At 60.4% G+C, this 15106-nt stretch overlaps 2 protein-coding genes across 24 annotated transcripts in view; one reads left to right on the top strand and one right to left on the bottom strand.

The window, feature by feature from the left end:
- Positions 1–381, top strand: part of Tsc2 (TSC complex subunit 2) — a 34611-nt gene extending 34230 nt beyond the window's left edge. For all 23 annotated transcript variants that reach the window (XM_048789371.1, XM_048789370.1, XM_048789369.1 and 20 more), the window contains one exon: positions 62–381. In XM_048789371.1, the coding sequence (XP_048645328.1) occupies positions 62–232 (171 nt within the window). In that variant the 3' untranslated portion in view covers positions 233–381. The remainder of the gene's footprint in view (positions 1–61) is intronic.
- The window catches only part of Pkd1 (polycystin 1, transient receptor potential channel interacting), a 42182-nt gene continuing 27448 nt past the window's right edge, over positions 373–15106 (bottom strand). Inside the window, 30 exon segments of the mRNA XM_048789361.1 lie at positions 373–1811; positions 1906–2208; positions 2284–2418; positions 2491–2781; positions 2946–3120; positions 3330–3455; positions 3581–3725; positions 3994–4106; positions 4461–4600; positions 5238–5432; positions 5500–5702; positions 5778–5896; positions 6198–6291; positions 6368–6552; positions 6789–6838; positions 6959–7075; positions 8106–8232; positions 8326–8536; positions 8632–8775; positions 8850–9020; positions 10272–10467; positions 10571–10823; positions 11049–11205; positions 11495–12106; positions 12184–12328; positions 13082–13234; positions 13678–13837; positions 13927–14140; positions 14208–14487; positions 14573–14716. Coding sequence (XP_048645318.1) covers positions 1350–1811; positions 1906–2208; positions 2284–2418; positions 2491–2781; positions 2946–3120; positions 3330–3455; positions 3581–3725; positions 3994–4106; positions 4461–4600; positions 5238–5432; positions 5500–5702; positions 5778–5896; positions 6198–6291; positions 6368–6552; positions 6789–6838; positions 6959–7075; positions 8106–8232; positions 8326–8536; positions 8632–8775; positions 8850–9020; positions 10272–10467; positions 10571–10823; positions 11049–11205; positions 11495–12106; positions 12184–12328; positions 13082–13234; positions 13678–13837; positions 13927–14140; positions 14208–14487; positions 14573–14716 — 5820 coding nt within the window. The 3' untranslated portion in view covers positions 373–1349.

Below are 15106 nucleotides of genomic sequence, written 5' to 3'. Positions count from 1 at the left end.
GTTGGGCAAAGTGTGTGCCACCCCTCCTGGGCTTGCTGCCAAGGCCCTCTTTCCCCCTCAGATCCGTGAGGAAGCCCACTACTCGAACCCCAGCCTGCCTCTGCTACAGATGCAGTCCACAGCCCACCCCAGAGCCCAGGCTCAGGCCCCAGCTGAGGCCACAGCCACCTGTGAGGCAGGCCAGCGGAAGCGCCTCATCTCCTCAGTGGACGACTTCACCGAGTTTGTGTGAGGCCGAGCATGTGCCCAGGGCTTGCTGTGGCCAGGCTTGGGGCCACCTCCTCCCTGTCCCCCCACAGGATGATGGACAGTGTTCTGTATACATGAAAATAAATTGGCCATGTGTCCCCGGCGCTCAGACTCAGGTGCAGGTAGCAGTCAGACAGCTCCTTTATTTGACTTTGTCCGTTTTGTGGGGTTGGGGGCAGGATTGAGGGTATACCTGCAGCTGTGGCCCCAGAAGTGAGCATGCTCAGATCCTGGGTCTCTTGGGGACAGCCCCTCCCACATCAGTGGAGCCCTGGTGCTCACACCCAGACCTCCACCTCACACACTCACACTGTCACACGCTCACCTCCCCAGTCCTGGGAGCCAGCCCCAGGAGGGTCCTTTCCCCTGCCTGCCTGTCACCCTTCACTCCTGCCCTTGCCTAGACCGGACACTGGCAGGCTGGGTGCTGCCTTGTCACCACCAGGCGCTAGGCAGGGGAGTGAAACAAAGGGTGCGGTGGTCCGGGGCAGCTGTGCCCCAGACTCTGACCCAGCCACAGGGCCTAGCTTCAACCACCAGGTCCATCAGCCCTAGTGAAAAATAGTGACATAGAAAAACACACACATTTTAACCCTGTATAAATTACTAATGGTAGACACATGACGGGGGGCGGGGCACTGGAGGTGAGTGCGCTGCGGGGGCGGAAAGGAGAGGTAATAACTTAGGGGCGGACCACAGGAGGTGCAGCTCAACTCTCCTGAAAGCCTGGATCCTTAGCGAGGGGGATATGGCTGCCCAGGGGTGGGCCGGGCACAGCCCGCTGTACCTGAGGACTGGGGGAAATAAGTTAGCGACTCAGAGCCAGGTTCTCGCTGGTCCAATGCTGCTGTTCCTGCAGGGAGCTGGGGAGGGGCCCTGGGTCCTGGCTGGTCACAGCCTCTTTAAAGTGCTGAAGCCCAGAGACAGGCAGACCCACCCGCCTGCTCCCTGGGAAACCTGCGTGTAGCTGTTCTGCCCGACCCGAAACCCTGAGGGTGGCAGAAGATAATACTGAGCGGTGTCCACCCTGGCTCCAAGGGGCCAGAGCAAAGCCACAGGCCCTGCCCCCAAAGAAGGGGCATGGCCCAGATTCCCTGGGGCTAAGGACTGCTAGGGTGGACCTTGTTTTTAGCCCACAGGCATGGCCTGCTGCGTCCTACGGCCAGGTCCATACCCCGACCTGGCTGAGCAGGGTGGCTGGGCAGGAGTGGCCTGGTGCTGGGGGATGGTGAGGTGGGAGTCCTGCTGCTCCTGTGGCCTCGCAGGCTCTGCAGCTGCTGCTCCAGCTGGTAGACGTCCTCCGTGGCCTGGTTGAGGCGGTCAAACTGGGTCAGCAGGGCCTCAAACACAGCAAGGAGGCGGGAGGGCTCTGGCTCAGACTCCCCCCGTGGCCCCGGGTGGCCCAGGCCCACACTCAGCCCGTCCTGCTGGCTGGAGGCAGTGGAGGGGTGTGAGGCACTGGAGCCAGCGCTGGGTGGGGGTGCGCCTGGGGAGGACTTGGAGCCCCGGGATGAGCGGGAGGGCAGTGGTTCCATTCCTTCAAAGCGAACCTTGTGGCGGAACTGGGGGCGACACAGGGGCTCGGTCAGTCCGGCTGCACCCTGGGCTCGCGGGGCCCAGGGTGCGTCCCTCTCCCCCCCACTGGGCCGTACCCACCTCTTTGACCTTACTGAAGCCCATCCAGAGGCGCAGCCTGCGCAGAAACAGCTCCACCATCTCGTAGTCCTGAGGCTCCCAGGCTGGGCGGTACAGCTCTCCCCGCAGGGCATGATAGCGCCAGTGCAGGAGGACCGCGCCCAGCCTCAGGGCGCCCCACAGCCGCAGACCCCAGAGCCCCACACACAGCAACGGGGACAGGGTCCAAGAATCAGCGGGACACAGGATGGGGCCCCGGGACCCTGGGCACAGCACTAGGAGTGTCTGGGCCGCGTTCAGGAGGGAGTCCATGCAGGAGACCAGCTGTGGGGAAGCAACACCAGTGAGGGGGTGGCCAGGCCAAAGCCCTCCCGGAGGGTCCCTAGCACAGTCACCTACCAGAACAGCCAGCTGGGCATAGGCCACACCGAGCACAACCAGTCCTAAGGTGGCTCCTGCAAGCTCCGGCAGGGCGCGGCAGAGCGTCTTACCAAAAACTGACCACTGTCGAACGAACCGTAGCTGCTGCGCGGCCTGCAGGTGGGGGGCGTCAGCCTGCGGCGCTGGGTCTGTGCCCAGCCCCGTGCCTGCCTGTCCTGTCCTCACCTTGACCAAGAGCAGGAAGAGCAGCGAGGCGGCCAGGCCTCTGGCAACGGCACTCAGCTGTGCGACTTGGTCGAAGCTTGTGAAGTGGCGCGGGCGACCGCTCACAAAGCGGGCCCACTGGCGGTCAGCGGCACACAGCTGGGCCAGGCGCACCAGCGCCGTGGATGTGGTCAGCGCCACCAGCAGCCACCGTGCCCAGGCCCCAGGCCGCACTAGACGAAGACAGCCCTGTCTGCGCCAGGTGCGCACCTCCGCTACTGAGAAGTACATTGCGAACAGCAGCAGGCACACCTGTGGGTGGCCGCAGGCGAGGTCACGGGCCTGCAGGGGAGTGGCCTGCGGGGAGGAGCCTGCAGGGGAGGGGCCGGCTGGGAAGGGAGGGGCGGGCCGGGACTGAGGAGACCCCACCCCTCAGGTGGAGGGGCCAGACCCAGCCCTGCCAGCGAGCTGCCTACCGAGGTGAGCAGAGGCAGTGACAGTCCGGAACTGAGGCGCCGCAGTGCAAATGGGCGGATGCTGAGGGCCGCCAGGGCGCGGCCAGCGGTGGGGAACTCGAGGCGCAGCGTGACGGCGGCATGCAGCCCCACAGCTGGGCTGTAGCGCGTCAGCTCCACGAACACTGCACGGCTCCTGCACGGAGGGCACGGTCGGTGGGATAGGTCATGCAGAGAGGGCCTGATGAGGGCAGGGGGCGCGACGCAGGATGGTGGGGGTAGTCATTGCATTTGGCCAGTGAGGAGGCCTCCCAGGAAGACTAGTGACAAAGCCACGGAGAGCTGGCTGGGAGGGAGACTCAGAGGCCTGCAGGGGAAGCACCTGCTGGGACAGGCAGTGCCCACCTGCTGTCCAGCCAGTTGTGCAGCTGCAGGAAGCCCAGCCTCGCACGGCTCTCCTCAAGACTCAGGCCCAGCTCCTGCACGTAGCCGCCGCTGTCGTACACGGCACAGTATCCCCAGTACCAGGCACTGTGGGGAGGACCAGTATTGGAGCCATCCCAGCCTGCAGGCACCTGGGAGCCAGCGGCTGGCGAGGGGTTCCTCTAAAGGCCCCCTCCCACCTGCAGGGGCCCCAGGGCCCTGGCTCTGCTCACCCCAGCATGTCAGGAGCAGAGTAGGTCCAGGACTCAGAGTCGTTGTGGGCTCCACTCTGCCAGCCAATGCCATGGTCACTGGTGCTGAAGCCTCCTGCGGCTGAGCACATGGGCACTCCTGAGCCCAGAGAGTCTGGGCAGAGTGCTAGAATGCAGAGGAGCCCAGGTCGCGGTCACACCCCAAACAGGCAAGGTCACTGCTCTACCAGCTGGGTTAAGCTCCTACGCTGCCTGACCTCCCAGAACCTTCCCAGAAACCCAGGAGGTAGATATTGTCCTCTCTTGTTTTACAGAAAGGAAGCTGAGTCAGGATGAGGGTGAACATCACACAGCTAAGCTGTGCAGCTGAAATATGGCAGCCACAGCTGTATGGAAGGAGCAAGGGTAAGTGCGGACAGCTCCACCTGCCTCACCTTCTTGCAGCCGCACTTGCCGCAACCGCGGGGGCCCCAGCTCGGGGCTGGACTGGTTCCCGTGGACGTAGGGCAGCAGCACATGGGACATCCACGGCCAGAACTCATCAGACCTGCCATCAGTGGAAGAAGACAGAGTCACACACTCCAGCCAGTGGCTTCCCTGTTCCACTTGGCCAGAGTCCCAGAAAGCTCTATAGCTGCAGCATGAGAGGAAAAGGCTAGAGCATGGTGCCTTGTCTGTCCTAGGGCTGTGCTGTGCACTGTGGCATGCGTAGCAGTCTCCCTGGTCTCTGCCCACTGGACACTGGTCGCACCTCTTTCATTGCTCACAACCAACATGTACCTAGATATTTCCAAATGTCCTCAAGGGGCTGGGCTGATCTAAGCAAGATCAAAGTTGGTCTTGGTGGGCATCAGTGTCACCCTGGCCCAACAGACAAGTGTGTGTCCTGGGGTGTCCCTACCGAGTGATGGCCAAGAAAGCCCGGCTATCCAGCTCCTGCTTGATGGCATTCTGCAGACGGTAGGCATGGCCGTGGCACGAGACGTCTCCATAATTGGCCAGCAGCGTCACCAGCAGGAAAAGCATGTACACCAAGAGGCTCTGGGGACAGGGATAGTGTTGCTGTGAGTGGATCCCAGGCCACAGCATCAGGGCAGGGGTTTAGGATTGCTGGTCAGCAAACCATCCCTGGCCAGGGTATCTGGCATTAAGGAGCAGCACAAATGCCCCACCAGGGCCTCTCCTGGAGGCAGACACACAAGCAACTGAAGAACAAGGCTACTGCGCCCAGGGCCCTATAAAGCCAAGTGGGAGCCAGGCATGGTGGCCCACACCTGGAATGCCAGTTCTTGGGAAGCTAAGGCAGGAGGATCTCAAATTCGAGGCCAGCCTCAGGAACTTAGCGAGACCCTAAGCAACTTAGTGAAACCCTGTTTCAAAATAAAAAATAAGGTGCTCAGACATGGCTCAGTGGCTAAGTGCCCCTGGGTTCAATCCCTGGTACACCCCATGACCCACCAAAAAAAAAAAAATGAATGGGAGCAGGGATTTGGGATGCCCAGCAGCATGGAGTGGGGCTGGTCGGTTTAAGGGGTGAGGAGTCAAGGCAGGAGCTGCAGCACTTCAAATGCCCACCAGAGGGCATTCTGTGGTCAAGAAAGGGGGACATGCATGTGCTGGCCAGGAACTAGGAGTAGGGGGATGGAGAGCAGGTGCTGCTGCTGAGGCCCGAGCTCACCCTCAGCATGCCATGCAGCCTCTTGACCTTGCGGGCTTCCTCCTTCGCCAGGAAGAGTGCAAAGCCATGGGGGGGGCGCACCCGGGGCACTCGCTCGCTCACAGGGGTCACAGCTGGACTCTCCACCAAGGTGTCGTCTTCATCTGGGTGCAGCCGCTTGGCCACCAGTGAGAAGTAGAGGGCTTCCAACAGGACCTGAGGTGCGGGTGGCATCAGCCAGCCAGCAAGAGGCCGGCGGCCCCACCCCATCCAACCCACTCACCTTAAGTGGCTCCCAGCCGAGGAAGGAGGCCAGGAAGCTGGAGCTGCTCGAGAGGAGCCACATGACGCTCACATTTGGGGGGAAGCTGGCACCGACCCACCCTGAGACCCCCACAGCCACAGCCACCAAGAGCAGGCTGAGCCCGTGGGCCAGGGAGGCACACCATGTAGGCAGCAGGTGCTTCCGCAGACCCTCCGCTAGTCCTGAGGACAGAGATAGCTGTGTGACTGCACGCCCAGAGGGAGGGTGTGGAAGGGGTATCTGACCTATGAGCGCACCTGTCCTGGAGAGCCCTGCCAATGGGGGCTGTTGCCCAGTCAGGCCCGGGCTGGGTGGCTGCTTCTTTCCCAGCCTCTGTAGTGTCAGTACTTCCGTCTTCTCCCCTGGAGCACTGGGCCTGAGGCACAGGGCAAGAACCATGGACTCTGCACACCCCCCAGGCAGGGGCACTGCCATGGCCCACACTCATCTGCTGGGCAGTTCCCAAGCCTCTCCTAAGTCAGGTGGGTGTGGTGCTGGGAGCTCAGAGATACCATGGCCACTCTCCCCTTGCTTCCTGCTTACACACCCACTTCCCAGCACATCCTAGGGAACCCCTCATCCCTCCGAGACAGGAAGCAGGGCTAGTTGGTCTGAGCTCCCACTGCCCCAACCAGACCCATCTGAGAATGACCTCTCCCTCAGGAACGAGCACTCACAGGCCAGTGAGCAGGTCTGACTCTACATGGGCATCTTGGGCAGGAGCCAGGCTGCCGGCCCCTTCAGCCAGGACCCGGCGGATCAGGTCTTCATCTAAAGGAAGCAGGACACATCAGGCAGGGTTGGACACCTAGGGTTCAGGCCTTCCCTCCTTCCCACCCTGGCTCACCTGAGGCTGAGAAGTATTTGGAAGGTGAGGAGTGGCTGACCAGAGAGAGGCCATCCTCCTCTGGGCCCAGTCCATGGCCCAGTTGGCCCCGAGCCAGGCGCTGCAGGGTGCTGCCCATGATGGATGGGTCACTGAGCAGGTCTGGCCAACTGAGTGTGCCTTCGCTGGACGGCCAGCACACTAGGCTGTGGGGTGACACGGATCAGCAAGGGTTCAGGCAGGGGACACACCTCTGCATCTACTTGAACCAAGCCCAGTCACACACACAGCTACGCAGGCACTGAGCACAGGGGCAAGGGTAACCTGAGCAGACCTGTGGGGACAACATGACAATGCCAGAGACCACACATGCTGGACGAGGGCACACAGACAGGCACAGCCGGCCTAGGCCAAGGCTCACCGTTCCTCTAGGCAGCCCTACCTTTTAGAATCATCCAAAAACAAGTCGCCCTTCATTTGCCCAGCCAAGGCCTGTTGACAAGTACACAGACGCCTTAGAGTGCAGGCGCCTGAGGCAGCAGGACCCCAGCTCAGGCAGGGCCTCCACCTGCCACAACCCCTGCAGTGCCACGACCCCTGCAGGAGTCTCACCTCAGCACGGAGGCCTGCAAAGGTGAGAAAAGAGCTGTCCAGCACAGAGGAGTCCAGGCAGCTGTCCACATCCAGAGCCTGAGGTCCTGTGGGGGTGGGGCTCAGGCCCCCAGCCACCTGCAAGGAGACCACAGGTGGTCAGCAGGAGCCAGCTCTGGCCCCTGCTCAGGGGAGCAAGATAAGCCATCTCCTGAGCAGATATGATGGTCCAGACTAGTATTGTGCAAGAATGTTCTAGAATGATAGGCATGTTCCAGACCTACACTGTCACTGTAGACTCCAGCTACATGTCACTCTTAAGCCCTTGAAATATGACTAGTACAACTAAAGAAATGAATCTTTGGGGTTGGGCAGGTAGCTCAGTGGTAGAGTGCTTGCCTCGCATATGCAAGGCCCTGGGTTCGATATTTAGCACCACACTAAAAAAAAAAAAAAAAAAAGCTTTGATTTTGCTTATAGCACTGTCCTCGAGCCCTGGGGCAAACGCCTTGGCCACATTGCCCCTCGTTGGTGCTGCAGGCTCCATGTGCACGGCACTGCTGAGGAGCAGGGGTGTGCCTCTGTAAAGGACAGTGCAGCACTTTTCTTTCCTTGTGATCTCCTTGTCTGGCTGTGGTGCTAAGACAGTGCTGGCCTCATGGAAAAGTTAGGAAGTGTCCCTTCCTCTTGTTAGAGGAGTTTGAAAAGCACTGGTATGACTATTTAACTGTGCAGGAGAATTCACCCATGAGGCCATCTGGCCTGGCTTTTCTTTGTGGATGCCACTTTGGCTTCCTCACTCACTGTGATGCTCCACCTACTTCTCGGGGCTGCTCTGGCAGTGCCTCTAGTTCTGCGGTAGGTCCCCTGCTCTTCTCTGCCTGGGGCAGGTAGGACTCATGGTGTTCCGTGTCTGTCCTATCAATTTCCATGAGGTGCATGACAACGTCCCCTTTCATTCATGATGTGGCAATGTGAGTCTTCTCTGTCTTCTTCTTTTTGGTCAGTGTAGCTAAGATTTTGTCTATTTTGTTGACCTTTACAAAGAATTGGCTTTTGGTTCTCTGATTTTTTTCCCCTTTGGTCACTGCATTGGGCAGCATAGTTCTCAGCCCAACAAAGGGGTTCACGCTCTACCCTGGAGCTCTGAGCCCCGGCCCCAGCCCACCTTGCTCCGGGTCATCCGGAAGAGGAACAGAATGGCCAGGTAGACAGGGTAGACGACAACGCTGGACACCAAGCCAATAGCAACTGTGTCAGCACTGGGTGGGATCAGACTGGACATAGGCCCCACACTGTGGCAGGAGAGAAAACCCAGGCTGGGTTAGGATGGGCAGTGGGCCCAAGGCACTGGGCGAGGGAAACCATCCTGACCCATAGGCACCCACCTGTAGGTGGCGTCTCCCACGACCCCATACCACACAGCATTAGCACCCAGGAAAAGGCAGAAGAGAAGGACACAGCAGGTGGCCCTCTGGACACGAGTGAAGCGGCTCCGAGGTGGCCGGTCCCACATGGAAAGCCAGATGTGCTTGTCAAAGAAACCCCGCTGCAGCTCGGCTACAAGCAGGCGCTGGAACCGCCACAGGGCCGCCTCACCTGGGAGGAGACACAGCAGGCTGCAGAAAACCCCCAGCCCCAGCCCCAGCCCCGCCCGCGGCAGCAGCATCTTCACCTGCGGCTGGCAGCCTCACCTGCAGCCAGCACTTCCTTCTCCACCAGGCCCCCGTTGGACTCCGTCTCCACAGACAGCCAGTCGTTGACCAGGAAGAAGGTGCTGCGGCCATTCTGCAGGTCCCTGACAATGATGTGCTGCAGGAACCAGGCGGGGCTGAGCCCTGTGGAAGGGACGGGATGAGGTGAAGGCTGCGGGGTGCTAGTGGGGACAGGGCACGGCAGCACCGCCCCAGACCTTTGTTGTCGTGCCACACTCTGATTTTCCACACGTCGCCCAGGCTGTGCGGGGTGGCGATCTGGAAGATGTCCAGGCTGTTGCGGTGGAAGGCTCTGTCCCCATCCAGGTGCCGGTGGCCACTCCGACTATCTGCCCCATACAGCATGATGCCCACATGGGCTGTGGTACCTGGGGATGGGAAAGGTGAGCTGGGTCTGCTGCCCACTGCATACGGAACCAGGCAAGTTATCCAGTCACAAGCACGGGAGCCCCTGTTCTGCAGTTGTGCTATTTTTCGGTGGCACCGAGGATTAAACCCAAGGCCTTGCACATACTAGGCGAGGGCTGTACCACTGAGTCACATCCCAGCCCTTTCTTGTATTTTATTTAGAGACAGTGTGTCATTGAGTTGCTCAGGGCCTCACTAAGTTGCTGAGACTGCCTTTGAACTCTCGATCCTCCTGCCTCAGCCTCCCGAACCACTGGAATTACAGGCATGTGCCACTGCACCTGGCTAACTCATGTGAGTTCTGAAAAATGGATAATCAAAGAGAGAATTAGACAACACCAGTGAGAATACAGCTAAAAAATGAAAAATGGCAGGCCACAGGTGTCTATCTGGGTGGTAGGGGTATGCCCAGCATGCATGAGGTCCTGGGTTCAATCCTCAGCACCCAGAAGAAAAAAAAATAAAGAAAAATGGTAACACTGAAATTCAAATCAAAGGACATCGGAGCTGCTGCAGGGGTGGCCGGAAGGAGGCTGTGCTGCCCTATCCAACACTCGACAGGCGACCAGTGCCAGACCGACTCCCCCAGGTAAGGGAGGTGGTCAGAGGAGGTGGCTGTCCCAGCAGTTCAGGGACTGAGGAAACCTCCCAAGGAATGCAGGGAGACACTGCAAAGTACCAAACACCAGGAGAAGGGAAACGCTGGAAGTCGGCAGGCCTCAAGTGTGACACTCGCCAGGCACAGAAGGGCTCACTCCCGAGGCACACGAGGCAGAAGGCTTGCATGACGCAACAAGCACTGGAGCTCGCATCAAGTTGTGTGCTAAGAACACACGCGTTTCCCTGTGTGTCCTGACACATGTGGAGTTCACACTGGTGAACCTACTGCGTGTGTTTTGAAAGAAATTTCAAAGGTCACAGAACAACCTTCATTGGTGGCTGAGCTCATGTTCGCTGTCTGCCTGAGCCCACACTTGCAGCCCCACACTGCAGAGCAAGGACTACCCACAACTGTCCTACGAAGGATGACCAGGGTCTGTGAGGTCACCTCAAGCCTCCACGAGCCAGCCCGCTGCGCAGCACTCGGGAGCCTGAACACCTGCAGGACACCCATCACCATGATCACTGCAGAAGCTGCCAGAGCCTGGGATGGCAGCTGGGGCCCAGAGCGGGCAAGTCCCAGATTCCCATCCACTGTTGTCCCCCCTCACCTGCGCCTCGGCCCCAGCCGGTCTTGACCAGGATTTCATACTTGAAGTGGCCTCCCCTCCCACAGAAAGGGATGATGCGGGCCCGGCCAACATCCAGCTGGTCCAGCTTGCGCAGGATCACAGCCATGACCACGTAGGTCAGCAAGCACACAGTGCAGGTCAGCAGAACAATGGAGTTCACGCCACTGGCTGGCTCCTGGGAAGACAGAGCCACCAGCCATTCACAGGCCTCCCCAAGGATAGAGCTGGAGTCCACTCAGCCCTCTCACCCTGCAGAGACCAAGGAATGGGCCACTCACAGGAAAAGTGAACTGGACACGACTGGGGGGCACAGAGAGGCTGGCGCCAAAGGCAGTCAGGTGGCGGGTGAGGCAGACAGCCTGGTGGGGTGAGGTTTCCTCCAGGGGCACGAGCCCCTCGGTCCTCCACATCATCTCCTCCTCGCTGAAGTACTGGCACAGGGAGGTGTACAGGCCCACGGACACCTCCAGCGCTGACCAGTGGAAGTGGTTGGTTAGGTTCAGGTAGTAACTCCCGCCTGGGTCTCGGGTCCTGCTAAGGACAGGGCAGGTATCACAGCCAGACTCCACTGGGTTCCAGGATCCAGGCCTGGAATGTTCTTGCCTCAGATGCTGGGCCTGGCCAGCCACCCAGCCTTCTGCTGCCACTGATTCTTGGAGAGCCCACGTGCCCTTGGCCAATACAGACCAAACCATGTCCGTCCTGCCCCAGCCCACTCCAAGACCCATTCTCTCCAGCCCAATAGAAGGTGCTCACCCCGGGGCGATGAAGAAGGTGTAGGGCCTGTGGTCAGCACCCCGGAGCACCTCCAGGCTGACCCTCCTCCTGGCTGAGCAGTTGTGTTCATTGGGTTGAGGCGCCGAGTGCAGGTAGACTGCCAGGTAGGGTTCGGGCTCCTCAGACAAGTGGCGCTCTGGGGGTGGTGTGCATGGCACTGGATGCCCATCCAGGAAGCCTGCCCACCCTGGGACACCCTCTGAGGCCTACTGCCACAGGGCCTGAGAGTCCATCTGAGGATAGGGCTGCAGAAGCCTCCACATTGGAGCAGCCTGTGCTCCTCCATTGCCCCAAATGCCCTTCAAGCAGGCCCCACATAGCAGGAGGCAGACCTGAACTTCAGCCACAAGCTTGACAGTGTCTCTTCCCCAGGGACAAGGCTAGGAGGAAGGGAAGCTGGGCCACATGCTGCCCATGATACTCACCGCTGAGTACCACGTAGGTGACCTGCAGGTGCAGCCCCGCCTCAGGGCTGCTGCTGTCTGGGGTAACCACAACACTGACTGAGGTTTGGGGCTGGACGATGGCAGAGCCTGCAGGGGCACAGGGACTCTGGTCCGAGTTGTTAGGCACCTTCACTGTGATGGCGCGCTCTGTGGCCAGCCGTTCGATGGGGATTTGGGCACCAGTCTGTGTCTGGAAGGCCATGGAGGCCACCTTGGTGGAGACAGTGTAGTTGCTGATGTAGCCAAATGGGAAGGGATTGGAGTGTACAATGAAGATGAGCTGCACCACGTCACTGAGGTTGGACAAGGCCCCGCTGAAGGCCTCCGGGATGGAGAAATGGCAGCCAGGACCCGAGGTGTTGCCGTAACACAGCAGGCTCAGTGGATCTGAGCGCTTGCCCTGGGCCACAATCTCCTCGCCCACCAGGGTCAGTGGCTCCTCGTTGAGCACGCGGGAACGCATGAGGATGCGCATGAGAGCCGAGGAGAGGTTGTAGGCCTTGGACGCCACCATCAGTGAGGGCGGCTCAGCCCCCAGCTCTGAGGGCTGGAGGCCCTGTGCCTCTGAGCTGGCCAGGTGGATGAGGTCACCTGCAGATGGGCACAGGAGGTTGGGGACCCCGGCGCAGACTGCTGGAGGCTGGGGGAGGGGAGGCCCTTGCCCACACCTGTGATGTTGAGGATGCTGTCTGCGATGGTGGTGGGGGTCACAGTGCCCTCGGTGGTCTCTGCCTGCAGGATGCGCATCATCCCCTCCAACTTGTGCAGCGTTGTCTTCAGACAGGAGCGGCACACGAGCTCTCTGCTGGACACCTGCGTGGAGGCCAGGCAGAGTCCAGGCCCACTCTGCCCACACTCAGCAGGCTGCCCGCCCACACGTGCCAGCGTGCAGGCAGCCTGCCTCCAGGTGCCCTGGCTCAAGCTGCAGCACCTGCCCAGGCCTGAAGCGCCGAGACCCTCCCTGCTGCGTGTGATTCTATGGACCCTCCCACCCCCGGGGAACATCCAGGCTCCTCCTGGGACCCACGTAATGTGGCCCTACCAGCCACTCAGAGTGTCTTTTCACACAACTAAAAGTAAGGCAGATGCTGAGGCTCTGGTCCAGCCATACAGGCCATAGAGCAACAGGGCAGCCTCCATCCAGAAAGCGCTCTGCTGCCCGATACTCTTGAGGACTTGACCCTACTCTCGAGCCTCTGGAGCCATCCCCTCCCCACCCTGGCAGATGTCCCCTGCCCTGCTCACGAGTCTAGACTTGGGGCAATGAACACCTATGGGTAGACACCACATCAGATGGGCTAAGTAAGTGGGGTGTGACCACAGTCCCAGGAGGAAGGCACAAAGGAGAAACTTTGTGCCAGCCCCTCCCTATACGTGGACTATTCTTTCTTTCTGGGCCACCCGACAGGACCATCAAGGGAACACTGTGCACTTATGCTGGGCAGCAGCAGCAGAGGACTGGCACAAGCCAGGAAAGGAGCTCCTAGGCTGGAGATCCAGTATGCACAGCTAATGCTACCACAGGGCCTGGGTGTTTGGAGGGCACACTGCTCCTGGCTACCCTACCATGCACTGGGCCAGCGCAGCAGTGATCTGCTGGATGTCATCCACAGTGTTAACGCGAAGGGACACCAGGGTCTCTGTGATGTTCTTGCGCACCTGGGCTCGCAGCTGCCGTTCATGGTGGGGTTCGGCTGCCATGTCTGGGGCCTGCTCATACTGGAATGGGTGGGGAGCACAGGGGCTATCAGTGGGCAGGTACCCAGTCACACATGGCTCTGCACTGGCTACTGTGAGTCAGGGACTCAAAGCCCAGAGTTGTCTCCTCAAGGGCAGAACAGGGCATGTGCAGGACACCCTGCAGGCTCGGCTGGACCTGACAATGGGGAAGGTCTGGCATGTACTGGCTGCTGAAAGTAGACACTATCATTTCGAGGATTTTAGGGGGCTGGAGATAGAGTTCAGTGGTAGAGGATTGCCTAAAGTGCACAGGCCATGAGTTCAACTCCCAGTACTACACACCCACACACACACCCTCTCTCTCAAGGACATCTGGGATTTAGCTAGTTGAGGGTCCAAAGATGAGACCTTTGTGAGGATGTCACGAGTTCTGGCCCCATAGAGCAGGTGCTGGGGGATCCCTGTTGGCCCACCCCACTGACCTCATTGAGCACAGTGATGAGGGCCAGCGAGTACTCAATGACGTGCTGGGGGTCAGCTTGCCTCAGTAGCCCAGGTAGCACAATGGAGGTCAGGCTGTGCAGCCAGGGGGTGAGGCCCACAGAGCTGCTATTGGGCTCTGGAAGGACAATGGCCAGAGACCTACAGGGCAGAGGTGAGCCATGAGCCAGTGACATTCACCACATTTCCCCCCACTCCCCCCGCCACCCCACCCCCTGGGTCCAGCTCACCTGTTGAGGGCAACCACTGCGGCGCCCAGCTGATCCTGCACTACCACAGCCAAGTCGACTTCAAAGTGAGGCCGGAAGCCAGGTGGCAACACAGCGGCATAGGCTGAGAGGCTGCCCTTATAGACGCAGAACTCCTCGCAGTGGCCCTGGCGACAGCGCCGCAGTAGCAGGGCGTACACCAGTGGGGCACCGGCATCCTCCGCATCGCGCCAGCCTGCAGGGTGCACAGCGTCAGCAAGGTCCCTTGCCGGCCCGCGGCCCGCCCCCAGGCCCGCACTCACCAGCGCACTCGAAGTGCACCTTGGTGGTGAGCGCGCGCACGGCCTCCAGTGGGAAGAGTCGGCAGGAGCCCCCAAGCGGCGGGCGGTTGGGCGAGAGGCGGATGGAGGCACAGCCCTCTTCTTCGCCCGAGCTGCCCAGCACGCTGAGCGTGAAGATGTAGCCCTCACCGTCGCGCAGCACGCCCCGCCGGACTACCAGTCGCATGCCAGAGCTGCCCGTGGACGTGGTCGTCTCGTCCAGCACCAGCGTCTTGTTGCTGAAGGTGCGTGCGGCCCAGCGCTGCAGGACGCAGCGAAGAAGTCCGGGTGAGAACAGGGCCAGAGCCACCGACAGCCCCGCCCACCGCCCTGCCTCCGCTGCTCACCCCTCGCTTGGAGCCGCTGCTACAGTTTTCGCAGCGGCCCTCCAGGTATATGTAGGAGCTGCGGCTCACTTCGTACACCGCCTGCGCCTTGCAGGACACGCACTCCAGAGACACAATGGGCACCCGGCCGCTCCGGATGGATACCTGGAGCGGGGGCGGGGGGGGGGGCAGTCACCTGAGATGTCTCAGGTCCAAACTAAGGAAAGCGCAGAGATGGGGGCTTTCCATTTCCCAGTCCTGGGAGGGGTTAGTCCACTAAGGAGCAAGAAGCCAGTGGGGCTTGCCTGCAGCCCAGGGGCTTGCTAAGACTGGCAGGTGACACAACTGGAGTGAACAAACCAAGGCGTTGAGCAGTCCACACAATGCTGTGCTTCTACTGCCCTGGGCAGGGCCTGGTAAGACAACCCAGCCAGCCTACCTGCCTGGTATGCCCTCTTCTGGAGATAACTTTTCTGGGTAGGAGTGTCTCCTAGGCAGGCCAATTGAGAAGGCCTGGTGGTGGGGAGACATCTCCCCAGGATGCCCCAGCACACC

Source organism: Marmota marmota, unplaced genomic scaffold, assembly GCF_001458135.2.
Source record: "Marmota marmota marmota unplaced genomic scaffold, marMar, whole genome shotgun sequence".
NCBI classification, from domain to species: domain Eukaryota; kingdom Metazoa; phylum Chordata; class Mammalia; order Rodentia; family Sciuridae; genus Marmota; species Marmota marmota.
Note: the sequence above shows the minus strand (reverse complement) of the source record. Positions and strands in the feature narration are given on the sequence as shown.